The sequence below is a fragment of the Sarcophilus harrisii genome, chromosome 2, assembly GCF_902635505.1.
Source record: "Sarcophilus harrisii chromosome 2, mSarHar1.11, whole genome shotgun sequence".
Classification (NCBI taxonomy): Eukaryota; Metazoa; Chordata; class Mammalia; order Dasyuromorphia; family Dasyuridae; genus Sarcophilus; species Sarcophilus harrisii.
In genome coordinates, this window is record NC_045427.1 from 315211622 (window position 1) to 315234681 (window position 23060).

A 23060-nucleotide genomic window follows, 5' to 3' on the forward strand; every position below is an offset into this window, starting at 1 on the left:
TCTTGGCCTGTAGAGGCCGGGCCTCACTGGATTTTTTTCCAGAGCCTCTGGGAAAGAGAGCAGTTTCCTGCCACAATAGCCTGGTGGTAGACAACCCCATTTTGGCCACAGGAGAGTAAGTTTGTTTGGGTACCTTTTGGGGTACCATGTGGTTATGTCTTAAGACTTGTTTTGTTTGTTTGGTTTGGTTGATTAGTGACTAACTGGACTAACCGGACACGGTTGCACGGTTGTCACTTTTGGGGTGCCCTTTTTGGGGGTGCCAGTTGGTTTGGGTAGTTTGGTTGATTAGTGTCTAACCGGATGTGGTTGTCACTTGGGGTGCCCTTTTTGGGGGTGCCATTTGCTTGGTTGATTAGTGTCTAACCAGACGCGGTTGTCACTTTTGGGGTGCCCTTTTGGGGGTACTTTTGGGGTGCCCTTTTCTTGGGGTACTTTTTGGTTTGGTTGATTAGTGACTAACCGGACACGGTTGCACAGTTGTCACTTTTGGGATGTCCTTTTCTTGGGGTACTGGTTGGTTTGGTTGATTAGTGACTAACTGAACGCGGTTGTCACTTGGGGTGCCCTTTTTGGGAGTACCATTTGCTTGGTTGATGAGTGGCCTACTGGATGTGGAGGTCACTACTGGAGTGTGAAATACGGAATTTTGGACAAGGTAAAAGACTTTCTTTCCTTATCTTGTGGTGGAAGTCATCAAGACTGCAGTCATTGTTTGGAGCTCTTGGGAGCTCTGGCACAATTCTTTAGGAATTGCTGTGGCTCTATCTCTAAAAAGACATATGAGGGAGGCTACAAAGATTTGCAAAACTAAGTTTTTACCTGTCCACAATCTAGACACTCCGCTGCCTCAAAAAAAAAAAAAAAAGAATTTGTAAAAAAGTGAGAAGAGTCAGCTCTTCATCAGAGACAGGAAGAAGAGAAAATGGAGGATGTTGAAGGTTTTCTAAATGTAGAGAAGGAGGAATTCTATTTGAATAGTCTCCATTTTTTCATCAAATTATTAAATGAGTTATCATTGTGTACATTATTTGGTTGTATTCTTTTCAGTTTATGAGTTCATACAAATATTCTTATATTTTTCATAATTCCTCATTTATTATTTCTTACCATACAATAACTTCCCTTACATTTATATACCATAATTTCTCCAGACAATTCCCAGTTGATAGGTACTTTTAAAAAAAATTCTAAATTTAAACTAACTTAATTAAATTTAAATTCAAAATGGAAAAAAAAAACTAAATAAAAAGACAAAAAGAAAAAGAAACATTGTCATGTGCACAGTAGAACATAGCAGAGGATTCAGAATATGAAACAAATTCCCATTTCAAGAAAGCATATATAATAATAGAAAACATTGTATCCAGAATTGTCTATCTTTTCTTTGTTTCATTGTAGCTTTTTTTTCATTCTCTGCTGTGTACTCTTTATTTTATTCATTTTTTCCCCCTCTTCCCCACCCCCCTTCTCTAAGCAGTTAACAGTTATGCATGTATACACATAATATACAAACAGACATACATGTGGATATACACAGACACATAAACACATATATACATCTAAAACAGTGTTAATATGGCTGATATAATATAGATTTCTCTCTTGATTGATTTTTTTTAAACTTTGACTTTGCTTGAGATCACTATTGTCCTTATTTTTTTCTGTAATAACTTCTATTCCTGATCATTGTTATTGTGTTTTTATATAGCTCTTATTTCTATCCCTGTTAACTCATCTACCTTACTTCTACTACTATGTTGCCTTGCTATTAACTTAAGCTTCTCCTCTTTTCCTGAGCGCCTCCCCCTTATCCTTTTGTTTTCCTCTCCTGCATCTTCTCTTTCCCCCTTCTTCCTTTTCCATTAATCTACATACATTATTTCACTACCCTTAATCTACACAACCTTCTGTACCCCACCTTATCCTATGTTGTCCTCCTCTTATTTCTTTCAAATGTTTGGAGAGATTTATACCCTTCTGGCTAGGTATTGTTCCCTCTTTAACTTATTCCCTATGTAAGTGGGATTTCAGAACTCTAGCTCTTCTTGCTCATCTAATTCCTTTGGATCAGTTCTTGTTCTCAAACCTCATTCCTGCAAATTTGCTAAAGATGTGAATTGATTCAAGTAGATTTTTCTTGAAGTAGGTTTTTTCTTTATCTGTTCTCCAGATCTTTTGTTTTTCTTATGAGATATCTCATTCTCTTATTTTTTCATTTTTTATATTTTGTTTTATTATTTCTTGATCTCATAAGCTTATTGGCTTTCCCTTGCCCAATGTAATTTTCAAAGAGTCATTTTCTTCCTTAAACAATCAGGATCTCCTTCAATCATTCTTTTTTTTTTTTTTTTTTTTTTTTTTATTTAATAGCTTTTTATTTACAGGATATATGCATGGGTAACTTTACAGCATTAACAATTGCCAAACTTCTTGTTCCAATCCTTCAATCATTCTGGAGAACAATTTGGAACTGTGCCCAAGGAACTATCAAAGTGTGCATAACCTTTTGATCCAGTAGTGGTCTCTACTGGGTTTGTATTCCAGAGAGATTATAAAAAAAGGTAAAGGATGCCACATGTGCAAAAATGTTTGTGACAGCCCTTTTTGTAGTGGTAAACTGGAAACTGAATGGATAAATAAGTAATGATATGTGAATGTAATGGAATATTGATGTTTTATAATAAAAAATGAGCAGGCTGATTTCAGAAAAACCAGGAAAGATCTACATAAACTGTTGGTAAGCAAAATGGGTAGAACCAAGAGAACCAAGCAACAAGAAGGTTGTGTAACACTCAACTGTGATAGACTTGACTCTTTTCCACAATAAGGAGATTTAAGACAGTTCCAATAGATTTGTGATGGAAAGTGCCATCCACATCCAGTGAGAGAATTATGGAGACTGAATGTGGATCAAAGCATAGTATTTTTGTTATTTTTTTTGTTTTTTTTGTTTTCCCTTTTTGATCTGATTTGATGAGAAATATTTTTTTTTTTTTTTTTGCTGAAGCCATTGGGGTTAAGTGACTTGCCCAGGGTTACACAGCTAGGAAGTGTTAAGTGTCTGAGACCAGATTTGAACTCAGCTCCTCCTGACTTCAGGGCTGGTGTTCTATCCACTGTGCCACCTAGCTGCCCCTGTGGAAATATATTTAGAAGAATTGCACTTATTTAACCTATATTGGATTACTTGCTGTCTAAGAGAGGGAGGGAAGAAAAATTTGGAAGAGAAAGTTTTGCAAAGGTAAATGTTGAAATTTGCATGTATTTTGAAAAATAAAAAGCTTTTTTTTTTTTTTTTTTTTTTTTTAAAGAATCAGGATTTCCTTTTCTATTTGGTTGACTTTCTTCTCTGTAGTCTTGGTTATTTTTTGGATTGTTCTTTTTCAAAAAAAATTTTTCCAAAATCTCATTTGATTTTTAAACTCTTTTAGAGTAGCTAACTAGTTATTCTTTGGGGTCGGAGAGGTTTTTAAATTTTAATATCCTCCTCTGAAGGTAAATCCCTGTCTCTCCACATTAGGAAGTGAAAGTTCCTGTGGTAGCCTAGACCACCTCTCAACCCAGCTAACCCCAGAACTCTCTGCTTATTGTTTTAAAGGAATTAGCCTGGAAGTGTTTATATTTCTCTGGGTGCAAACCTCATTCTCTTGTCTGTCTTTGGATCTTCTCAGATTGTCCCAGGAGGAACACTGTTCTGCTCCAACTTATCTTCTCTGTTCACCTCAGTTTTGTTTTTTGTAAGGGAAATGTTGAAAGCTTGGAATTTTCTGAACTACTTGACTACCTTCCCAGAATCTTCTGCAGGCACTAACTTTAATAATCTTTATGTTCTGCTGTGAATTCTTTGATATAAAATTGACCATTTTATTTCTCTCACTCTTTAAGGTGTGCTTAATATGAGATTGTTAGGTAGTACTAATTTTTAATTAGTTTTCTTTCATAATTCCATATTGATATTTAGAATTATAATCCACCAAGATATTTGTTATGGTTGCCTTTTCATCTTTCTCATTCAAATTTGCCATTTTTCTAATGCAAACCTCAGTTTTGTTTTAATTTTATTTTTTCCAACTCTATTTGTTTGAAGCATATTTTCAAGTAATGCTTTATAAAGTTTGCTAGTTTTTTTTTTTTTGACAAATTTCATATCCCTGTTTATATTTGTATTTTAATGACTCTTGGTTTTATATTGCTAGTAGTTAGTATTACGTATTTATATCAGGTGGATGTTCTCATCTTTCCTCAAGCCTTCACTAGTACTTTCTCCCTTTGGTTCTCGGGCAGATAGAGTTGAGGCCATTTGATGTGTCTTCTTTTCCCTTTCCTCATTTTAAAACACTGTGGCATAATTTCCCATTATCCCCTTATTTAAACTTTGTTAAGGGGTTATTAGATACCAACAATTAGGTTACTATTATACCATAGGTCTCTCAGTGTGTCCATGGACATACCTTAATTAACATTATATAGACAGAGTCCTCCAAGAACATAGATCCCCATAAGTTTAGAAGGACCTAGAGGTGACAGACTGCTAGATAGTCAGATTTCGGTCTTCCAAAGGAATAGCCTACTCAGATCCCACTTGAAAGAGTCAGATTAATAAGTTATTCAGTAATTGAGGACTTTCAAAATACTTAGGTGGGAAATATGAGTTCTTTAGAAGCTGAATAGTTGAATAAACCTCTGATTCATCTTATTTTAAATAGACTATAGGGAAGTATCAGGAGTTTTTTATGGACTTCATCTGGAATCTGGGTTCTTTTCATCCATTGTATGTCCTTAAGTTTAATTGAGCAGGCTGAACTCAGATAAAAAATACCTGTTCAGGTTTCTGCATATATATGTAATTAAAAATATACTTTATGTATTACATATTACATGTGTGCATATAGTACATGTTCTATATCGATATACATGTGTTTGTGTATATTTACATATACCTATGTATGGGTATGTATATATACATACATGCACATATACATAAGTATATACACACATAGATATGTTTGTATACTTAATTGAACTCTCATTCTTTTTTTCCATGTAGCTTGGATCAACTGTGGGGAGAAAATAGCCTGGGCCCCCTCCTTAAATGGAGGTTAATAATAGCCTGGGTTCCCTCCTTAAATGGAGGTTTTGAAACTCATTCATTACTCTTACCTCCATTTATAGGATCAGAGAGAATCCATCATGCATGAATTTTGAGATGTATTCGATCTTGTAAGGTGCTGCAGTTTCCAAGTAAGGAGGTTTCTAGGGGCAAAATAATAATATACTCTAATATTGATTAGGTAGTATTCAATCATAGGTTGTTTGGCAGAACTACATATTAAATGTGTTCACTGTTTTTTTCTGAATCATAATAATCATCTTAATATTTTCTCAAGATGTCCTATTTCTTTTTCTACTATGATTTCTAAGTGACATAGTTTAAATGCTATTACACTTTAACAGGGTTAAGCAGGTTTTTAGAAGACTGAATAAGATATATATATATATATATATATATATATATATATATATTTTTTTTTTTTTTAATAATTATAACTTTTATTGACAGAGCCCATGCCTGGGTAATTTTTTATGAATAAGATATTTTAAATGTGGATAAGAAGTTGTTAAAATTCTATTATTGGCTGACAAGAACTTTTTAAATCTGATGGTCTTCTCTGTATGTATACTGATGAATAAAATAGGGGAAAGGGCCAGAGTTAGGTCTATTTTTCAGTTGGTATAGGGAATCCCAGAAGAAGAAATTCCCTCGACCAGTATACATTGATAATTTTTCTTCAGTTTAGATTCTTAAAAATGTTGCCTTGAGCAGTGTGTGGTCAAGCAGTGTGCATTTGCTCAGGACTATAGTCAGTTCAAGTCAGAGGTGGGATTTGAATAGAGTTCTCATCTAATAGACCCATTTTCTATCCATTTATTATGTTGCCACTCAGTGTATGCAAAATATATATATTCTAAAGATTTTCTTTTATTTGACATACTGTCTTACATATCATTGTTGTGTAAAAGAATCACTGCATTTTTTTGTTACCTTTAGGATGAAGAAAAAAGTGATGACATTGAAGATTTCTTTGAACCAGTCCTGGAGTTTAATCAAAGTGCTAAAGTTATACCTCAACATTATAATGGTCCTCCATTTCCACCAGTTGTATCTGCTGCTCAACCTACTGCTGATATTCTTGAGAAAGTAATTGAGAAAAAAGAGGCTCTAGAAAATAGCCTTATTAATTGGTAAATTATGTTGATATTGATATTAATAAAGTGATAATATTAAATATGACAGGAAAATGAGACTTTCATTGCAACACTTACATTACTTTTACCTATTAAATTTTTCTTTTACAATTTGCTAGTCACTATTTGATGTAGGATTAAAAGGCTTATTTTATTGTGTTTTGGGGGGTTAAAAATGACAGGAAATGTCTCCAAACTTGTTCATTTGAATCTACTGTCATAGTAGAAAAAGTGTATTTTTTTTGGCAATAATGTATTTAAAAAGATATCTTCTTTTGTGTCAGATGATTTTTGAAGCATGATGTGTAATGGTGTAATGAATTACTGAACTTGAAATCCAAAGAGAGTTGAATGCAAGTATGCCCCTTGAAATGGGCTTTGTGAACCTAGCTAGGGCAATCTATCTTAGCCTCAGTTTCCTTAGCTGCAATTGTTGAAAGGCTAAAATAATGGAATTTAAAGCACTTTGCAGACAAAGCTTACAATGCAATTGAGTGTTAAACTGTTATCATTTATAATTGTGGCTACAATTATTGATTTTGGAAAAAGAAAAAACTTATTTCCCCTGGGTTCTTTAGATAAATGCATGCCTAAAGACAGAGAATAGAACAAGTGATTGTTTAAGGTTCTTTCCAGCTCTTATTTTGTGATTCTGTGTCCTGTTTAATAGAGTTTTAAGTATTTTAATTGCATGCTATTTCAGTTATATTTACTGACTCATTCTTTGTTTTGAACTTAGGAGTTCTGTTAGACTTTTCCATCCTGATTTCCAAAGTGACTTTAAGCAAATTCTTATCATACTATGATTCTTTTAGTGTTCTGTAATTGTTTACAGCATTAACCTAGCTTTTTTAGCCTTATCACTTTGTGGAACAGGTGTTATTTTTCATATATCATATATGTATAGTCTATGAATAAAGGAATATTCTAAAATGTCAAAGCAGTATGTCTATCATCTATCAAATGGAAATAGGTTTACATTTAAAAAAAAAAACTATTAACTTTTGTTTTTCAGGGTAGAACAGGAAATAATGTCAAGACTTATCAGTAGGATGCTTCCATTTCAGCCACAGACAGTACCTAATGTTAGTGTTTCAGAAAGTGAAGAAAGTGAAACTTCAGCTTCTGATGTTGGTAAGTTCTGACTTTTTAATTTGTTTCTTTTCAGATGCCTTTGGACTTTGTTTCTGTACAATTTATTGTGAAAACATCTTTAAAATAATAATGATAAAAGAAGTCTTCAGAATCCTTAATTTTTTATTGATGCTTTTTATTTTTCATATTAATGCCATTTTCTGATATACTCTATAACCTTATGACAAAGAAAAACACAAACCAATACACTGAATATGTTTGTCAGGGTGTATATCATTCTGCATATAAAGAGAAGGGACAGTTATATTTCATTTCAGAATTCTAAAATAAAGTTCAATATTTAAATCTGAATTCTGATTTCTTTAGTGATATTTTTCTTTATGGTCATTATGTATATTTTTGTTTTCTGAACCCTACTTTTGATTTTATACAATTTCATTGCCTTTCTGAATTTCTCTGAATTCCTTGTAGTGACCATTTATTATGGTACAGTAGTTCTACCACAAAAAATACTGCTGTGAATGTTTTGGTGTAAATAAGAAAAGGAAGGTTTTTGATGGATGATCATTAAATACAGATTGAGGATTGCAATATAGTTATTATTGGCTATAGTTTCTTCACTTGCTTTAAAAGTCTTCTGTAACTTGAGTAAATACTAGGGGAAGTTGATTTACCCCTTTCCTCCTTTATGTACATGTCTTCCTAGGAGATCTATAATACATCTTAGGGAACTATGGATATTAGTGTCTAATTAGAACTAATATTCTTCAAATGAATTAAAATGTATCTTGGTATAGTTCATGAATATCACTGTTTTTGCTTCTCTACTGGTCAATGTTAAGAAGAAGTTAATTTTTTATTGATGATTTGTTTTCTTTAAAATTACTGCCCTATTTTTTTAGGTTCCCTTTACAAAATGCCTAGATAAAATATTTCGCCACAATTTCTAAATTATTTCATTACAAGAAAGAAGGTCACATAATACCTCTAGGTTACATCTATTAACTACTCATATAGTTTTAACTGGAACATGATATAGAAGTAGAACTTTCTACCTACTGAGTATTTCAAATAATTTCTGAATCCAAGAATGATGGGCAAAAGTTTGCATTTGTATTCGTAAAGCAGCTTTTTCTTCTGAATTTCCCTGTATAACCTTAGCTAAGAACTATAGTTTCTATAGTGTTTCTTTCAAAATTAATTTCAGAGTTTATTCAGATACATTACTTCTAAGCGTGTCAAATGCAAATCTTTTTTCAAATGTCAATGCAAATCTTTTTATTTCTTTAAAAGCTAGAAATGGGATGCACTTCTTCCCAATTCCATTTCAATTAGCAATGTGGTCATTACCACATTATCAGTTTCTTTTAATAAATTGTACTGAAAATATTAAATACATGTATGTATTTATATATGTATGTGTGTATATATATATATGTATTTTTTTCAGATTTACCTCCCTTTTTCCCTATAAGATTTTTCAATACTCTTAAGGATTAAAATATTAATTCTGATCTAGTTTTTTTTAACACATCTGTTTTTCTTGAATGTTTTAACATCTAGTTGAAGCAGCAGGTGGTACAAAATTTCGACTCGTCGTTGATGCAGGTGTGCCTGTGAATTCAGATATGATTAATCTTTTTGTGAATGAAGCTCTTGAAGAGATTATTGCCATCATGCTCGGTAACAAGGAAATAACAAAAGATGTTCCTCCTCTTCCTGCAAATGTTCCTGACAATGTAACATATTTACCAGTAAGAACAATTTCTTATAGAGTATTAAAATGGCAAAACTTAAAATAAATATTTTGTTTTACAGGCTTCAGATCAAATTCTTGTTACCAAGCATAAATCAAGCTTGTATTGTTTAAAAAAAATAAAATTGATTTACATTTTAAATTCAGATTGTAAATGATATTAGGAATAAGCAAAATTAAGAATTTATGCTTGGATACTCTTCATATATTGAATGTCTTTATCTAGTAGTTATTGAATGGATCAACTTTCTCATGGTATCTTCAAATTTAAGAAGCAGGCAGTAGATGGCTATATATTCTTAGACACATTTTTCCTATAATCTCCAATCTATTTCTCAAGAGACTACTTAACTTTTCAACATCAGATCAACACTACTTCTGGAATGAGTTTTTCAGTTGGTACCTCATTATTCTATCATTTCTATGATTTTTCAAATCAAATTACCCTTTCCTATCTGTCTGTTTATCTGTTCCCCCTTTTAGAATCCAAGAAAGACAGCAATTGTTTTTCAGTTTGTATCACTAGAGTTTAGCTCAGTACTTGGGCACATAATGAATACTTAATTTTTTAAAAAAATTCATTTAGAGCAAATTCTATATTTGTTCAGCAGTATAATACCTTTGTCAACTTTGGATAGGTATAATTCTGAAATAGTTTTTTCAGAATAATATTAAAATAGTGTTAGAAATATTTTTGAAAAGCTTTTAGGTATTTATGCATTAATTTTACTCTGTAAGCAGCAGATATGCTGTGGAATAAAAATCTTTCTGTGTTATGGTGCATTAGATTGCCCAGAGTTTTATGAAAAGAACTGACCATCGAGGGAAATGTCTTTAGAAGAGAGCTTTTGTCCCTTAAGAGACTGAAGCAAAAGGGAGAAAAAGTATTATGTGAGTGAGAACAGTTAGTTCCAGACTTTTCTTGAATATTTAAATGCAAATAACTAGTGGTTATAGTTGCAAAGAAACAGAAGGAAAGAGAAGAAGCATTTTTTTGATACTTAACTAATTCAGTCTCTGTGCTAAGTGTTTTTTACAAATATTATTCATTTGATCTTCACAACTGCCCTTTAAGGTAGATGCTCTTATTATCTCCATTGTGAAATTGAAGTAACTGAGGCACATAGAAGTTAAATGACTGTTTCAGTATCAGTACTAGTAAGCATCTGAATCCAGATTTGAACCTTGATCTTCCTGACTCCACATCCAATTGTATATGTTGCACCACCTGCTATGGTGCAGCTTTTTACTGTGATGTAAGGGACATTTTAATTGGGTTGGATACCATCTTTCTGGACACAGAAGAGTATAACAGTTTGATATTATGGAGGAAAGAAGAGGAACCTGGAATAAGTGACTCCTCTTTTCATGTTGAATGAGAATCTTTTGAAAGCCCTTGGACTATATGTAATTTAAGAAAAATTACTAGATTTATTTTATAGTAACATGGAACATTGACATATTCAAAATACCTCATCTTTTAGTTCTTAAATCCTAGGGGAACTCTAGGCTTATATTTGACCCATAGAAGTTAAAATCAAGAAAATAAGCTGGTCTATAATATTGGCATTATGCAGATTTGTTGTGCTCATAAATGAGATCTCTGGAATTTTTTTGGTAATTTTCTTTAATATAGACTGTTGATATAGAGTCATTACTCTGTTATTAGTTAAAAATCTTAGGATGTCTGAGATTTTCTGTTCGAAAAAATTCATTCTGTAATCAGTTTCATTGAAGTGTGTCTCCAAACATAGTCTTGTACTCAAGTACCAGATATAATACATGTTCAATGAATGAATGAGATGTTTTTTATTTAGCTAGGTGCATTGAATGCTATATATTGATACTTTTTCAGTTCTGATATCTTAGTGATGAGAAAATATTTTACCGATTCATCTGTATTTTCTTGCTTACCCATTTCAGATTGTTTTTTTCTCTTTAGTATTTCCTGTCCTATCATTCTAGTCTATGGATTTGATATTTTGATCTTGATTTTTCTTATCAAATATGTTCATTATCTCCTGTAGTTTGCATTCAGCTCTAGGTTTGCCTAGTGTGCTCTCTTTGTCTTTTTGCAAATCACTAATAAGAGTGTTGAACAAAAGAAAATCAAGGAGAGAGCCTGCAACTCTATCTTATAAACTTAGCATGACATCCATTATTAATCAATACAGTTTGGTTGTGATCATTTAGTCAACTATAAATTCACTTTACTATATTATCTCATTTAAGTTTATAAATGCTCCTTCTTGTTCATAAGGATATTGTGAGAGACTTTTTCAGTTGCTATGCTTGAAATCTGTTATGTCTCAGAGATTTTCTTTATTCAGTATTTTTGTCAGGAAAAGAAGTGAGATTGGTTAAGCATGATTTGTTCTTAGTGAACTCATCTTTGATTCCTGATGGTTGATTTTTTAAGTGTTTAGGAACAATTATTTTAATCATTTAAAATTTTTCCAAGAGTATACATTAAGTTCATTAGTTTGTAGTTTTCATAACTACTTTTTTCCTTTTAAAATCATAACACCATATCCTACTTCCGTTCTGAAGTCCTCTTTTGTTTGCTATGATTCTTCAACTCTGTAGAGGAGGAAACGGTTTCTAGATACAGAATTATTCCAAAAGACCTCGTATTTTAAAAGGCTAATTTCCAGATAACTAAGGTTTTCCAGTGTCCAGTTCCAGAAAAAGTTGTAGTTTAGCAAAATTCCTTATAGCCATGCATGATCTTTCCTATTTTTTTGTCTAAATTTTTTATAGTTTAGTTATAAGTCCATTTTACTCTAAGATTATAAGATTTAAGATTATAGTTATTTGTCTCATTTATCTTTTTTTTGGTATTACCTTTATCTTAGACTGTTCACCATACTCCAGTTCCTACTCCACAGCCTACTCCACCTCAATCTCCTCCTCCATCTTCTCTTAAAGAACCGCTATTAATAAAAACTCCAGAGGCTTCACCTTGTGTTTCAGAACATGATATTTTTCCTGTAAAAGAACAATTTACTCAAACAGGTAAACACTGCATTCTTTCATGAGGTTCAGTAATATTAATGAGAATTTTAATGTGGATTTGTATTTATAGATTAATGTATATTCCTATTATTTCTTTATTGACTTTTAAAAATAATTGATTGTTTCTTACAATAAGTAATTGTTTGATGCTTTTAAAAATTTTTCTAATCTAATAGAAAAGTCATAGTTTTATGTTTTTCAGAATTACTGTGTACTTACAATAATGGGTTTTTAAAAATAATTATTTTAAATGCAGTACTTTTTTTATAACAAAATGTTGGAGAATTTTATAAAGAAAGATACCTTTATCCTTGTCAATTGGACTGTTTAGCTGACTTTATTTCCCTTTTGGTTTCAAATTTTTAGGGACTGATAATCTCCCTGCAAGTACTCTCATTATTACTCCTACAGTTACTCCTGCTGCTACACCCCCTTTAGCAGGTACACCAACTCTTACACTCTCTGAAAATTCCTCTGAAAACCTTAAAAGACCAAGCCCCAAATTTCCCAAGCCATGGAGTACTGATGATTTACCACTGGATGAAGAGAATCCTAATCCTATTCAGGAGGAAGTACTTCATCCAAGAGCTATGTAAGCAATTAAAAAAAAATATATATATATATATATATATTTAACTTGTTGATTTTTTTTTTTTTTTGATAGATGTTTTTAAAGTTGTGTTTTTTTTCTTTTTGTTAATCATAGATATATTTTTAAAAAATATTTGTCCTGGAAATTTCTGGACTATGTATATAAAATGCCTTTTTTTTTTTTTTAAATTAAAGTGTAATGTCTGTAGCTCGGGATGAAGAACCTGAGAATTTAGTCTTACCCATTCCATCATCCAGTCCCAATCCAATCATCTTTAGATCATTTCCTCTGGAAGCTAGAGTTCCTTCTCCAGTGAACACACCAAGTTCTGACCAGATGACGCAGGAAAGTAGTTCAAGCTATGTTACCACCACTGAGACAGAGACTGTCGAGAGACCCATTTCTGAAGGAGAGATTTTGTTTAGCTATGGACAGAAGATGGCTACAAGAGGTACGTTAATTTTCTGCAGTTGATACCAGTTGGCTAATTGATGGGGTAGGCTAATGTGAATATACTTATTCTTCTTTAAGTTTACTTATTTGAAATATTTTATTTGAAAGAAACAAGTGCTTTACTAAAAATTCTTTCCATAAATATTGATTTAGTGATAAACTATCATAACTTTTATTCCCTTAATTAAACCCATTTGTTTTGCTCTTTTTGAAGTCTCTTATACACATTGAACTCATCTGTTTAATTACATTGTTTTCTAAGAAATTTTATTTCATTTTCAACAAGTACCTTATTGAGAATTAAGAATAATTTGTATGTGAATTGAAAACAGTATTCTAATTATATCTAAGTAGAAGTTATCATTGTTATTGTCCAGTTGTTTTTCATTTGTATCTGATTCTGAGACCCTTTTTTGGGTGTTTTCTTGGCAAATACACTAGAGTAGTTTGTTGTTTGCTTCTTTAATTTATTTTACAATCAAGGAAACCGAGGCAAATGAGGTTATGTTAACTATGGTCACACAAATGGTCTGAGGCTGGATTTTAACTTTGGTCTTCCTGAATCCAGACCCAGTGCCATTTTACTTAGCCACCTCACTTTTAATTAGGTGTTCTATTGTAAATTTAAATTTGTAATTTGCAGTGGAATATAAAGTTAAAATATTTTCTGAATTTTAATTTCCAGATACATCAGATGGAGGACTGTTTTTAAATAACTTCAATGATAGTTTATCTAGCACTCTGCATGATGCACATGAAATGGTAAGAAAATGATTATTTAGAACATTAGATCTTGTGATAAAGAACTTGTTTCCTAAATTTTTATCTTAGAGTAAACTTTTTTATTTATTTAAATGCAGCATTAGATAAAAGTATAGTAAAATATTTGTGAAGGAATTTACAGTTTTCATAAATATTTCATTTATTCTTAAGTGAATACTTAAAACTATGTGTTGCTTCCCCCTATTACAGTGTGAATACCTTGAGAAGAGAATGTTCCTTTTCTGTTGTATCTTTAGTACTTAATGTAGTGCTTTACACACAGTGAGTGCTTAACAAATGTCTTTCTAATCATTCCAGGATATGTTTTATGGACTTGTTAGATTATAAATTCCATGAAGTTATGGGACTGTATCTTATCTAACCTCTGTTTATTCCCAATACTTACATAATACTATATACAGAGTAAGTATTTAGTTATTGTTTGTTGGTTAAAATAAATGAATTAACTTTAGTAGCTAGATTATAACTTTAGCAACTGGACAGTGAAAGGGGTATAGATATATAATTTGAAAATTAAGTAATCTCAAAGCACATTAAGAAATGAAATTTTAAACTCTAGTATAATAGAAAAATAGTCATTTCACATATATGATAAATATAATAAATAAAAAATAAATATTTAAATAATATATCTCTTATATGGTTTAACCAAGAGCATTCCTCAAGATATAATTGATTGTTTTTTAGTATCTGTATCTGTAGTTAGAAATATTACATAGTGATGAATATTTTGGATAATGAAGGAAGAAAAAATACATATAAAAAGTAAGTGATAAGGCAGTGAAACAATCTTTTATTACTATTGTACTATCAATAAGAAATATTTGAAAGCGTGAATTACTGAAATAAATTCTGTGAATATTATTTGCCTTTCCATATGTAGTAATATAAAATACTTAGATTTTGCAGTTTTTAACTATCAATTTATAGAACAGTAATAGCATTTTTCACTTTTTTTTATTGTAAAAAGAATTGTAGACCACTTTCACTAAATATATCTATTAAGCAAAAAAAAAAAATCACATCTTTATTTGCTTACGTGATATCTATCTATCTATCTATCTATCTATATATATATGGAGTCCTCTGGGTCTTAGTGCTGTTTTATGTTTTGAAAGAGACACTATATTAAAAATTGGATTAATACATTTAATTTTGTTATGCCCCTTTTCTCTGTTACATGGAAGGTAAGATCACTGCATTGAACATAATTTGTAAAGAGCATATATTTCATTCAAACTCTTATAACTGGAGATGTGACTATAATTTTGTTATTGTCTCCAGTGTGAATAAAATCCAGTCAATTTTTGTTATTAATTTGATTTGAAACCAAATGTATTTTTTTCAAATACTTGTACCCTCCCTCCCAAACAACCCTGAATTTAATAACTTTGTATTTATTTCCTTTATAATTATTCTTTACATACTTATATATATGTCTTTATTGTCTTCCCTTTTGGAAGGTAAGCTCCTTGTGAATAGAACTTATTTAATTCTTTGTATTCCCAGGCATAGTGCCTGGAACATAGTATTTAATGCTTTTTGGCTAATTAAATCGAAATTAAAGTTCAACTAGAACTTTTTAATTTGATGTATAATGTGAAAATTATTAATCATATATGAAAGTAAGTAGGAATAAACATAAATATCTTTAAGTTATGATAATCCCCCTCTTTGTGCTTCTCTTCTCTTAGGAAGATGATTCTCCTAGTGAAGGACAGGTGATGATGAAAAGACCTCATAAAGAATATCACCAAGATATATTTCTCTCACTTCTTGCTAAATTAAACCATGGATCATTAGATTCACAGCAAGTAGTCTACCATTCCGAGGTAATTTTTAGCATTCATTTCATTCTTAGAAATAAACTCGCAGTACTCCAGATTTTAATTATAAAATAAAATGACATCTCAATTTATCCAGAAATTATAATAATCTCAAACTTTTAACTAAACACTTGGAATCCGAATCCTAAAGATGAAAAGAGACTTAACTCTGACTGACACCCACATTAGGGATGAGGAAATTGAGGCACATACAGATTAAGTGATTTATTTTATTTTAGTTAATGACTTGGTTAGTCTTTTGATCCAGAGCTCTTCTCATTTATGTAATATTCTAATATTCTCTAAAATGTAATCTTCTCTTGTTGGGGTTTTCTTGGGGTTCTCTGGGAGCAGCCTTCATTTCAGTTAAGTAATCACCACAAGTGCAGCCAGGGATTAAAGTCCAAATCCTTTATTGTCTCTTTCCAAGGCTTGTCTCCTTTCCTGCGGCCCAGTTAGCTTTCTTATAGTCCAGATCCTTTATTATCTTCTTCCTGGGGCTGGACAGCTTTCTGGAGAGCCTTTCATTCTGGCCTTGGTTCCAAGAGCTTGAGTTCCTGCCTTCCTTCTCTGGCTTCTGAATCTCCCTCACTGAATCCTGGCCAGGGGTCCTAGCTTATATATGCTCTCTTATCAAAGGTGTGAATCTTGTGAAACTATAGTAAGTACTAAGTACATGTACTGAACTAGAGAACTGTTAAGCACCCTGCTGAATTAGATAACTATTGTCTCTATCAATTCCACTCTCTTAGCACCTTGTTTCAAGTTCTGACCGGTAACACATTTACTTTGGCTTGTTTGGAACCAAAGAACCTTACCTAACATTGGATTTCAGGAGTTGGAAAACATCTCAGACCATCCAGCTTTATTACATAACTGAGAGTTTTCCCTGCAACATCCCTGACAAATAGTCATTTAGTATTGCCTTAGATTCTTGCAGTGATGGACTATCAGTGATCTCTGAGTCAATAAGAGACTTCTAGCACCAAATTAGATCTGTGAAGATATCCTATTACCTTACCAACCTTACTATTTTCTCACCTTACCACACTTGCTCCATTATAGTGATAAGCACTGGGAAGAAATATACATCTCCCTGTTTTATGCTTTTATTAATAATCAGAGCATTGTTGAATAGTTATTTCTATAGAATTTATTAAAAAATTGTAATATTTACATATATAAAAATACTTCATTGAATTTTCTGAATGTTTGCTGCTCTACTGAGTCATGTATTTTTTCTGTTCTCAATAAACAGTAAACTCAGTGAGATTTTGCATTTTGCATAGTTTAGTCAATTATATAAAGATAGGATCAGTTGTAGAAAATTATTTGTAAAAAACCTATCTTTCTTTTCATCAAAGATATCCTCAATACATATGTAATTCACTATTATAAAGATTTTAAAAAACATGGTAAAGTAGATTTCTGGGTAGGTAATTATAATGCCCTATTAATTGCTTTTTTTTTTTCAATTATTAATATGTTTTTTGAGTTTTCCTGTAATTGATTATCTTCCCTGAGATGTCTTGTGAGGTGGTCAACATTTTACACCTTTGTACTTATTTCCTCATTGTGTTCTCAGGCTAGTCTAGTTGTTCTTCCTAACTTTGTTATGTTTGGTGTCAATCCTATTTTTTTGAATTTCATATCAAGAATTGGATTTTTGAATCTAAATGTGATTGGTCCTATGTTGTTGCTATTGCTGCTGTGAATGTAGGTCATTTTAGTTATATTTGCCAGTTTATTTCACTTTGTGTCTAGTTGTTCTTTTCCTGCCAGAATCATCTGTGAATGTTTCTTGGCTGATGTAGCTTGAGTGTGTTACACTTTTTATAGCCTCTATGCCTTCTCTTATCAGTGTAATAAAATTAGTGTTAAATAATTTCTCAATAAACAAAAGGTATATGTGGCAGCAAAAAAAAAAAAAAAAAAAAAGGCTTACTAAACAATACCAGGTTGAAAGAGGAAATTATAAAAATGATAGGTCATAGCAAAAACAACAACTATCCATATCCAGACTTCATATGTGAAAATATATGGTAAATGACTAATGCAATACTCGGGGATAAATGTAGAGGTTCTGAATATCTGCATCAATAAGCAAAAGAGAAAAAAATCAAGTTTCCATTTTAAAAACAGAAAACAAAGCAGAAAGTTAACTAGAAAATGCCTAATAGTCAAGATTGTTGTTTTCTTTTAAATATGAAAAATAATGATAGACTTTAATTTGAATTTGATAGAATTTTAATTTGAAATGATTTTCAAGAAAAAAACAAAATTGATAAAATATTTATCAAATCCAATCATAGTTGAATAATTCCAATTCCCAAAGTTGGAAATAATGAAGAGAAACTCAGAATAGCAAAAACCAACTTGAAAATTATTAATAATTACTGTGCTTTTAGAAATATTAGATTATGAACTACCAGGACAACTTTAAGTGGAGCAATGACAAGAAGTAGGCTGCATTTCACATTGGCTCCAGTTCCAGACAGTTTTACAGATCTATCAGAGTTTTAAAGAAAAAGTAACTCCTATATTCTCACTCATATTCTCTCTGTCTCTGTCTTCCTCTTTCTCTTTCATATATGTTTGTATATATACATAAAAAATAAAAGAATTAGATGTATATACATATGCTTACATATGTATATACACATAGAGACCTGTAATTTATTTGTAGGTTAACTCCCTAAAAAAAAAAAAAAAAAAAAACCTTTGTCAATGCAAATCAGCAAATGCAATTTATAGTCTTGGAGAACTTCCTAGTTCACCAAGAGACTAAGTGACTTATTTTTAATCACATAACCATCAGAAGTGGGTCTTCTTGATTTTGAACCTGGCTCTATCCACTCTTATTACACTGCCTATAATTAATCGAATATTTTAAATTATATAGAGAGGTGCCATACAACCTAAGTGTATTTGAAAAAGCTATATATAAAACATTTAAACTAAAACATAAACAGTTTGAGTTATTGAAACCTTCTATTCCTGTGCACTTACATTAATATCTTTTAGATAATAACACCTTTTAATACATATTAGAGCATTGAACATCGAGGGGGAATAAAAGTGATGGAGGAACAAGATTCCTCTTTATCAAAATATAATTGATTGATTTATCAAACAAGAAGTAAATGGTCTTTGTTAATAGTTGATGTGGATCCAAAGCTAACTGATCACATTAAAGGCTGAGAAGTAGAAGAAAACTAGAACAACCCCAATTGCCAAAGTGATGTCTGACCATCACTAAAGCAAAAGACTGACCATATTACTGTCCTATTGAGCATATTCCAAGAGCCCCCTGTTACTTCTGTGTTCAAATACAAACTCCTTTGTTGACATTTGAAGCCCTTCACAACTTAGTTCCAATCTACTTTTTTAGCCTTAGGCATTGGTCCCAAATTGTCATCTTCCTATTTCTCTCACATGACATTCTTTCTCCTATATCTGTTCCTTTGCACAGGCTGTCCTAGAGTGTACTTCAGAGTGCAGAAATGCACTCTGCATCTTAGAATTCCTAGTTTCCTTTAAAGTTTATCTAGTAACGAGATCAACCAAATCATCTCCAATGGAGCAGTAATGAACTGAACCAGCTACGCCCAGAGAAAGAACTCTGGGAGATGACTAAAAACCATTACATTAAATTCCCAATCCCTATATTTATGCCCACCTGCATTTTTGATTTCCTTCACAAGCTAATTGTACAATATTTCAAAGTCTGATTCTTTTTGTACAGCAAAATAACGTTTTGGTCATGTATACTTGTTGTGTATCTAATTTATATTTTAATGTATTTAACATCTACTGGTCATCCTGCCATCTAGGGGAGGGGGTGGGGGGGCAAGAGGTGAAAAATTGGAACAAGAGGTTTGGCAATTGTTAATGCTGTAAAGTTACTCATGCATATAACCTGTAAATAAAAGGCTATTAAATTAAAAAAAAAAAAAAAGTTTAGCTAGTGCCAGTCTCTGGCTTTGAAATGACCTTGTATTTATTTTGTATATACTTACGCATCATGATATCTCCTAGATTCTAGTGTGCTCATTGAGAAAAGTAATGGTTTTATTTTTGTCTTGGTGTCCTTAGCACTTAGCACAGAGTAAGTAGAAGCTTAATAAATGCTTCTTTATTGAATATTTGATTGGAAAATTTGATGAAGAAATATAGATTCTATTTAACTTGCAAAGACTAAGCTACAAAAACAAGTTAGTTGCAAAAAGCCATTTTTTACTAGGTAGATATATTCCAAAATGACAGTTTTCTAAATTAATCTATTTTTTTGTATGATTGCTTGGTTTAATAATTACTAAAATTTCTAAAAGTAATTAAAAATGATGTTATGCTCTCTGAGTCTATCATAATGTGTCTAGGTACCTCAGTATATGTTTTCTAATTTTTAAATTTAATTTTGATGATATGGTTTGCCTAATATGTCTTTTTTTTTAATAGGAATCTGAAAATAGTACAGATGAACTTAGTGAAGGACAAAGACCTAGATTTCCCGCAGCAAAAGAGAATATCTTCATGAGACAGTACATGGCCCAATCTATTCCTGTTTCTACAGAGTGTTTAGAGCGAAAGACTTATCATGGGCCATTACCAAAGCATTTTGACAAAACTACAGGTAATCAGGAAAATATTCTTTTTTGAAAGTGTCTCTTAGGAAAGTAGGACAGAAAAAAATTTTTTATAACTGTACTTTTGGGATTTGAGGTTATAATTCTATAATATGGAAGATTACATGGATATAATTATATTACAGTCAAAAGTATTTTAAAAAACAAATATTCTCAAACTCCCAACTAGAATTATTCTCTGATAAAGCCTGTTTGGTCAATTAGTTCATGAATACTAAATACCTACTATGTGTCTCATGTTATGTTACGTATTGAAGATATCAAATTAAAATGATAAGGCATTTGTCCCCCAGGAACTTGTAGTTTTACTTCATGGAGATAACATGCTTCTGTGTAGATATATGCAGAACACACAAAGTAAATTCAGAATATCCTTAGTTAAGCACTAGCAGCTATATATGGACTAGGAAAGGTTTCATGCAAAAGGTGATACATGAATTATTATCTTGGAGGAAAACTGATTCTGGGAGATGGAAGTAAGGAGGAAATACTTTTGAGTCCTAGGGATCACTTAGTGCAAAGACACAAATATGGAAGATGGAGTGTCATGTAGGAAGAATTATGTAATGGAGAGTAAGGATTATAGAGTAGGGGAAAGGGAGTAATATGTTGTAAGACTGGAAAGGTAGTATGGTATCTGATTGTGAGGAATGTTAAGACAAAGGAGCTTATGTTTATTCCTAATAGGAATAGGAGCTACTGGAGCATGATAGAATGGAGAAAGCCCTGGATTTTGAGTCAGAGGACCTGGGTTTTTAATTTTTATAATAGGATCTTTTCAGTATACATATCCCTAATGATGTTCGCACTTTTTCTCCTTTTCCTTTCTCCCTCTCCCTTTCACTCTTTGTCCACAGTAATATGGAAAAAGAAGATTATTCATGAAACTCTGCAGCGCTTTTACATACAGTTTGCTTCTCTAATTATTTATTTCAGGTGAGAGGCAATTGGAATTAAGTGACTTGCCCAGGTTCACACAGCTTGGAAGTGTTAAGTGTCTGAGGTTAAATTTGAACTCAGGTCCTCCTGACTTCAGAGCTGGTGCTCTATCCACTGCAATATCTAGCCACACCTCAGCCAATAATTTTCAAAACTTTTGCTTTCATGGGATTCTTTCTGGTCTTCTTGCTGTTATTTTGTATGCATTTTTTTAAAGTTGCCTCAACGACTCTTATTTTTAAAAAAATTTTGGCTATCTTATCCTGGTGTCCTTTTCTCTTTGCCTATCTCTTACCTTCCCTAATTAGAAAAAAGAAAAAAAAAACCCGAATCTTTATAATATATTTGTAGTTAAGCAAAACATATTCACACATTAGCCATATTTGAAAATGTATATTTTAATCTGCATCTTGAGGCCATTTCAGGATGTGACTACCACATTTCATCATTAGCCCTCCAGCATTGTGGTTGATTATTGTTATGATCAGAATTTTTAAGTGTTTCAGAGTTATTTGTTTTTACATTATTGTTGTTAGTGTATTGTTCTCCTGGTTTTACTTAATCAGTTTATTCTGTTTTTCCCAGGCTTCTTTGAACTAAAGTTGTTGGTTCCTTTTATAATTTCTTTCAATGCAGTCATTCATGTTCTATTACACTTTATCATGTACCATAATTTGTTTACCCATTTCCCCAATCTCCATAGTTTCTTGTTCTTTAGCACTATGAAAAGAACTGCTTAAATGTTATTGTATATGTGAGTCTGATCTTCTTGAGGATATAGGCTTAGTAAGTGATATCTCTGAGTCAGATAATAGGGTGACTTTGGGAAATTTCAAATTGCTCTCTGGAATAGTCAGACCAGTTTACAGGTCTATCACTCATATATTAATGTGCTTATTTTCCTTCATTCTCTTTGAAATTTGTGTTTCCATCTTTTTTTAATCTTTGCCAGTGTAGTGATTGTGATTTGCTTTATTACCTTTCAGTAACTTATGTTGATTAAAATAAGGTATTCGTAGATTTGCTAAATGGAAAAGGAAATAATTCATTGTTATACTAAATAGTTCTAGCCCCTAAAATACTGAGAGGTATTAAAATATGAGAGACTACGTATTATGTTAAAAGAAACTTGTACTAAAAGTTAGGTTGAACTCTGATTTTTAAATCACTAATATTCAGACTTAGTTTCCTTATCTGAAAAAAGGGAAATGATAACTGTTTTGCTTACCTCACAGGATAGTTGTGAAGCACATGTCAATGAGCTAATATGTCTTGAAGTGGTGTGTAATTTATGAAATGCTATAGGGTTTTATTTAACTCGGTTTGTTTCTGATGTCATTCATTCCTCTTTACATATGGTATTTAGAATCTAAATGAGGTTCAATCTGGGTAAGAAAAAGATGAGTGGGAGCTTTGAAGACAAATCAAAGAATAATAATTTTTCAAATCAATTTTAACAAATTGTCTGCCATGTGCTTTTGAAGATAACATGCAAAGAATGTTAGTCTGTTGACTTTATTGCAATGATTTAAAAAAGGAGAACAAGAATTGGGGACCTACTAATTCATGAGAATCTTGCTTGTGATTTTTGTCATCTTTGACCATATGTTATTTATATTCTGTGTATTGGTTTTTTAAATATGTTTTTAAAAGTGGGTATTTAAATCTTATGTGCAAAAAAATACACATAGTCAAATAGATTATTC

At 31.7% G+C, this 23060-nt stretch overlaps 1 protein-coding gene across 7 annotated transcripts in view; it reads left to right on the top strand.

Moving 5' to 3' along the window:
- KIAA0586 (KIAA0586 ortholog) overlaps nt 1–23060 on the top strand; it is a 149902-nt gene that overhangs the window by 90722 nt on the left and 36120 nt on the right. For 6 of the 7 annotated variants that reach the window (XM_031952648.1, XM_031952650.1, XM_031952647.1 and 3 more), the window contains 9 exons: nt 6053–6246; nt 7265–7383; nt 8908–9098; nt 11956–12115; nt 12482–12707; nt 12902–13158; nt 13846–13922; nt 15638–15775; nt 20228–20402. In XM_031952648.1, the coding sequence (XP_031808508.1) occupies nt 6053–6246; nt 7265–7383; nt 8908–9098; nt 11956–12115; nt 12482–12707; nt 12902–13158; nt 13846–13922; nt 15638–15775; nt 20228–20402 (1537 nt within the window). Of the gene's footprint in view, nt 1–6052; nt 6247–7264; nt 7384–8907; nt 9099–11955; nt 12116–12481; nt 12708–12901; nt 13159–13845; nt 13923–15637; nt 15776–20227; nt 20403–21272; nt 21382–23060 lie in introns of those variants that run through there. The other variant, XM_031952654.1, reaches the window with a different exon arrangement.